At 46.4% G+C, this 6,018-nt stretch overlaps 1 protein-coding gene across 1 annotated transcript in view; it reads right to left on the minus strand.

The window, feature by feature from the left end:
* The window catches only part of LOC101988697 (testis-specific protein TSX-like), an 11,374-nt gene extending 8,249 nt beyond the window's left edge, over window positions 1-3,125 (minus strand). Inside the window, exons 1-4 of the mRNA XM_026777338.1 lie at window positions 3,032-3,125; window positions 1,934-1,969; window positions 1,101-1,154; window positions 885-921 (exon numbers count right to left, since the gene is read on the minus strand). Coding sequence (XP_026633139.1) covers window positions 885-921; window positions 1,101-1,154; window positions 1,934-1,969; window positions 3,032-3,125 — 221 coding nt within the window. The remainder of the gene's footprint in view (window positions 1-884; window positions 922-1,100; window positions 1,155-1,933; window positions 1,970-3,031) is intronic.
* Between the last annotated feature and the right edge of the window lie 2,893 nt (window positions 3,126-6,018).

A 6,018-nucleotide genomic window follows, 5' to 3' on the forward strand; every position in this document is an offset into this window, starting at 1 on the left:
TCCGCCTGCCTCTGCCTCCTGAGTGCTGGGATTAAAGGTGTGTGCCACCACCGCCCGGCTTGTTGTTGCGCTTTTAACTGGCTCACTTGTTACTTGTATTTTGCTCTCCACTTTATTTTTCTTTATGGATTCCCTTTAAAAAGCTTCAGTTTTGGATTTTTATGTGTTTTGTTCTTGTTTTGGGTTCAGGCCACAATTACTAGCCTCACTTTGATTCCCAATATTCCTCCCAGAAAGAGATTTGTCAGTGGTCACTAGGTGTTTTAGCTCTGCTGAGATTCTGACCCTAGAGCATCTGCAGTGGAGAATGTGTGCTTCTCTAAGCAGTCTAGAGCTGTGTTTCTGCTCCCACTCTCTGTTCTCATCATTAAATACACAGGCCCTGAGGCTAAGCTACCTCTAAACTGTTTTCTCCTTGAGTTTCTGGGAATTTGGTTATCAGTTCTCTGAGCCGTTGTAGCTCACTCCTAGCCTTAGTAACTGGAATGCACCTGGCCTTGCAGGGACCCCCAGTAAAAACTGAGTACAGAAGAGAACTTGCTACCCACCATGTTCATAATGAGGGCTTCAGAACCCCACGAAAAATAAAAATCTAAAGAAGCTTTGCAGTCTTACTGTAGTAGCACTTAAAAAAAAAAAAAGACACAGCAAGTTACCAGTTTCAGTGACAAAACCAAAGGCTCTTTTCTCTTGGCAAAGAAAGTCTGATAAATCCTAGCTGGTGTTCTCGCGTGCCCCATCAAGTATACATTTCTGTGCTGCTTATCACAACATGTAACAAGGTCCTTTGGGAAGTGTCCTGCTTGACCACTTCAGTTGGAATTAGCTGCCAACCCCAAGATGACAAGTATTGATGCGAGGGAGGGAAATGTGGCATAACTTACCCCAGGGATTTGTCCTCCTGAGTTTCCATGTCGTCATCTGTAAATGAAAAATAAAGTGTGAAATGCAGAAGTAAAGCAAATGGTGGTAGGAAGGAGAGGCAGCGGCTAGGGGGCCTCTTGGGCTTGAACATGCGGAATGATATTGCCAAACCTAAACATAATTGAGATTTTATTAACAGCTTATGGAATAGTTGGAGGAGAGGAAGTAATAGTCACCCATTTTGGAATTGGGGCCTGTAGTACCATTGGACCCTTTAAACTGCCAAGGATCTGAAAGAAGAAAAAAAAATTTTAAAAATTTGTCCTTCACTACTTTTTTAGTGTTTTAAAATTTGCACTTATGTATATTAAGAAAAATATTTTTATTTATTCTTTTGACTCTGAGTAAACTTGGAAAAACCTTTTATGCCTAAATTGATGGATGTATGGCACATACTCAGCACTTTAAGAATCAAGTTAGTTTCTTGAAACAGGTGAAGAAAAATGAGTTGAAAAAGGAGGTTGCAACCGGGCAGTAGTGGTGCATGTCTCTGTGAGTTTGAGGCCAGCCTGGTCTACAGAGCTAGTTCCAAGACAGGCTCCAAAGCTACAGAGAAACCCTGTCTCAAAAAACAACAAAAAAGGGCTGGGCGATGGTGGCGCACGCCTTTAATCCCAGCACTCGGGAGGCAGAGGCAGGCGGATCTCTGTGAGTTCGAGGCCAGCCTGGTCGACAAGAGCTAGTTCCAGGACAGGCTCCAAAACTACAGAGAAACCCTGTCTCAAAAAAAACCAAAAAAAAAAAAGAAAGAAAAAGGAGGATTCTGTGCAGAAAGTTACCTGAGCTCATCTGAAGGGCTCCACCCAGAGAAGCACTTTTGTGAGAGCCAATAGGAATACCTGAGCTGCTGCAGCTCATTCCTATGAAAGCTTAACAGTTTGTTAAAAAAAAACAAAACAAAAACAAAACTGCCTACATTGGCAAAACATAAAAAAACCAACATGATAACAACAAAGGCAACAAAAGTCCCAGGGTGGTTTTAGGGGTGGACTCGGGGCGGAATACTTACCCAGTGCAGAGGAAGGCATAAGCTTGATTCCCAATACTGTGAATGAAACAAGGAAAAAAAAAAGGCAGTGAGGATTAAACATATACAGACCTGAATGCAATAAAACTCGTATTTTAATGCGTTTAAAGTCAAAGTACTTTGAAGATATCTCCACATCTCTCATTGCATATTCTAGAAGGTACAGAAGCAAGAGTGTGCGGATTTTGCGACAGGTGAGGCTATTTTGTCAGAAGGTTAAACCACTCTATTTATTTATTTGTTTGTTTGTTTATTTATTTATTTATTTATTTATTGAGGCATTCTCACTATATAGCCCTAACTGGCCTGGCGCTCTCTGTGTAGACCAGGCTAGCCTCAGACTCAGAGATCAGCCTGCTTCTGCCTCCCACGTACTGGGGTTAAAAGTGTGTGCCACCACTTCCAGAGTACTTTCTGTCTTGTTTGGCTGGTTTTGTTTTTCCAGTACAGGGTTTCTCTGTCTTGCCCTGGCTGTCCTGAAACTTGCTGGCCTCAAACTCAGAGATCTGCCCTGCCTCTGTATTCTGAAAGTTGAGTGCCACCACTACCGCTGGGATCCAGCTCACTGTACTAAGGTGAAAAAGTGAATCCAAAGTACGTTCAATGTTTCAGATTATAGGACTTTTGCTGTTGTTGAATGGGTCCCTCAGTTTGATGGGGAGCAGTATCAGGTGGCTCCCATTCTAGGGGAAAGTAGAGCGGGGACGGTGACTATCAGTTTACACTGGTATGTTCTAATCTCGGGAAGGATGCTCCTTTCCAACAGTCTTCAACTGCAGTTCCACATGGTTTAGGATGTAATGCTGATTGGTTCATCCGTAAAAGTTTGTGTTGGTCATCATTCTGGCTGCCTCCAGTTAAAGGGACTCCCTGACTTAGTTTGACAGTTTGAGAGAGAACTAAGGATTCTAGGATGGCATTACTTAGAAACCAGGGGCGAGGTGGTATGAGAAACAAAAAAACTGGGGAGAGAGGACATGGTTTCCCCTTTGGTCCTGGGGAATTTGAAAGAAACTCTGAATTTAGGACCAGAAGGGTTGCTTTCCTCCTTTAGGTCATGCTAAAAAAGCAGGCCTTTACCCTTGTAAAGCCAGCGTTCTTCATCTTCAAATTCTGGGGAATCCACTGTGCGGCATTCTGTTTCGGACATCTGGGGTGTCTGCTCTTCAGACATGGTTGTGGAATTAGGCTTCTGAGTTTGGAAACAGGATGGGGGCACCCGTTGGAGGAGCTGGTACCCAAGTCTAGGTGGCTACTATGAGCCAGAGTTTCAGGCTTTCATTGCAGCCTCTCAAATGTGCTTGTGATATGGTGAAGGGTGGGGCTTGGGTGGGGTAGGGGTAAGGATGCCAGGCGCCAGGCCAGAGACCAGGGTGTTGGGAATGGGTAAAACCAGAGAATGTAACACCTCTGTAGTATTCTAAAGGCCTACCTTCAGTGGAGGTCTTCGAAAACACTGACTTCTAAGTTCCCTTCAGCTAGGGTGGAAATATTAAAAGCTCAGTGATCTAGTCAGTATCAACCAGGGTGAGGTGGTAGGTCTTATAGGCTTCCTTTTACCGGATTAGGTACCAGAGCTTCCACCTTGCCACCAACTCATCACCAATTTAGCACCGTGGAGCTTGCCCTTCCCAATCTGCCCCTTACACACGGGTTTCCTGGCACTGCATGTACAGGACAGGAGGATGGGTGGGGTCAGTCAGCAGTGGTGTTGGAAGGGTACCGAGCGTGGGTACTGGACCATGGGAGGTGAGGGCCGGAGGCCAGGAGATAGGCTGGCTGCAGGTAGAAGTTTGTGGAGGAGTCGGATAAGAAAAGGTTACATGTCGGTGGTACCCTTTACTCCTATCCTCCAAGGGCATAGAAAAAACTGGCATCTGGGTTCTTTCTCAGCTGGGGTGGAAATGCTAAAAGAATATCTGATATTTAGTTAATGCTGGGGGGCGAGGGACGGACGGGGAGCAGAGGAGGTACTCTTACACCCTTCCTTTCACGGGTGCCAGATACTGAAATTGAGTTCCCTACTTTACAAAAGCCACAGGACCATTGCGGAGCTTGAGTCTCCTGAGCAACCAACCGGCACACAATGTTAGTGGACCCAGCAGTATGTGAGGAGCATACAAGATAGGAGTGGGTCTCGTGGGTAGTGGGCACGAGGTTGGGATGAGCGCCATACTAGGTAGAGCTGGTGGCAGGAGCTGCGGGGTTGTGTGGGGCAGAGGGTAAGACAGTGGTAGCGATATGTGGAGAACTGGGTCGGGAACTGGGGAATACCACACTTTAGTAGCATCTACCCTAAAGGTGCTGCCCCATGAGAGGGCTTAGAACACACTTGCTACTGGGTTTTCCCGCAACTCACTTGGAAGTAGCAGAAAAATGTCTGATCTAGCTAATGCTTGGAAGTGGGGTGTCCTGTGTTCTTCCTTTCAGTGAATCAAATATTGAACTCCCCTACCTTACAAAACCAGCAAGACTTCACTACAGAATTTGACTCGATATTCCAGCCACTCTGTACTGAGCCTCAGATTTCCAAGTAATTGTTTTGGAGGTCTGGAGGTGGGAGGAAATGAACTTCAGGGTGCGGTGCAGTGCGGCCCAGGTCTGGCAGACTGAAAGGTGAGATGGTATGCTGGAGGAGGGCAGGGTGATGTAAGATGAGTCTGTCACACGTCTGTAGCAGGCTAGAGCTTCATCCCCACCCTCCGAGGGTGATGCTAGAGAAGGGCAGCGCAGAGATTTGCCTTCAGCAGCGCTACACGCCCTAAAAGTGTCTGCTCTAGACAATATTCTCTTGAGACAAAGTCTCAATATGTAGCCCCTGCCTGATTTGGAACTCGCTATGTAGATCAGTCTGGCCCCAAACTCACAGAAATTCATCCTCCCGCCTTTGGCTTCCCTGAGTATTGCCATTAAAGGGGCACGCTACCACACTACCTTCCAGTTACGATTTTGTGAGGGTCAGTTGCTCCTCAGCTCATCCTTGTATTGGGTCAGTTAAAGGAAAGCCTGACTTTGTTAAGGTGGCCAGATCTCACTGTGGAGCATGACTCCCTTTCCCAGAGACTCATGCAGACTTTTAGATTTCCCAGCACAGTTGTGGAGCCCAGAAGGTGGGCTCATGGTCACCTGGCTTCAGGGAGGCGGAGGTTGGGAATTTAGGGAGAGAGAATGTCACATCTCTGCAGTTTCCTTAAGTCCCATCCTCACTGGAGTACCTAGAAAGTACTGGCTCCTAGATTCTCCCTCGGCTAGAATGGCTGGACAAAGCAAATGTCTGTCTGGGAGAAGAGGGATTGGTCCTTTAGTCTTCTGTCACTGGGTCAGTCATGTACTAGTTTTTACCTTATAAAAGCATGAAGACTTCACTCGGGGGCTTGACTTTCTGTCCAAACTCACGGAACAGACCGTTATTTTCCTGTATGGTACTAGGCGTGCACAGAAGGTAGGGTGGGGGTAGTGGGGGGGTCAATCGTGTATGATGGGACCAGCTGGGGAACACAGGGCTAGAGAATGCCAGACCTCTAAAGGTATCCTAACAGTTCACATTCATTGGAGGACCCAGAAAACACCAGCACTTAGTTCTCCCTCAGCTAGACTGGGAGCTCTAAGGAAACATGGCCTCTTTTTCTTTGTGTGTGTAGGTTGGCTTCTATAGTCCTTCTTCCAAACCAAACCAAACCAAATGAAATCACTTAACCTAACCTTATCTTAACATTTGACTTTGAGGTAGTGCTTGAGGAACACAGAAAGTGGGGTTGGGGTGCGGTGGAGGGAGATAGGAGGAATGTGGTTGGGAGTGTGGGGGGGGTAAGGGTAGCATGGAGGTTCTGGAGTGGCAAGAATAGAAAAAGTCACATCTCTCTCACACCCTGAAGGTTGTTGGTGGTTGGAGAGCCTAGAAAAGACAGGTGCCTAAATTCTCTCTCAACTAGGTTGGAACTGTGAAGAAAATGTATGGGACCTTCTTAATATAGGGGAGGGTTGCCTCTATGCTCTTCCATTCACTACCGTTTATAACAACCTCCACACCTTCTAAAGATGCCAAGACTTCACTTTTGACCCTAGCT

This window comes from Microtus ochrogaster, unplaced genomic scaffold (genome assembly GCF_000317375.1).
Source record: "Microtus ochrogaster isolate Prairie Vole_2 unplaced genomic scaffold, MicOch1.0 UNK57, whole genome shotgun sequence".
NCBI lineage: Eukaryota > Metazoa > Chordata > Mammalia > Rodentia > Cricetidae > Microtus > Microtus ochrogaster.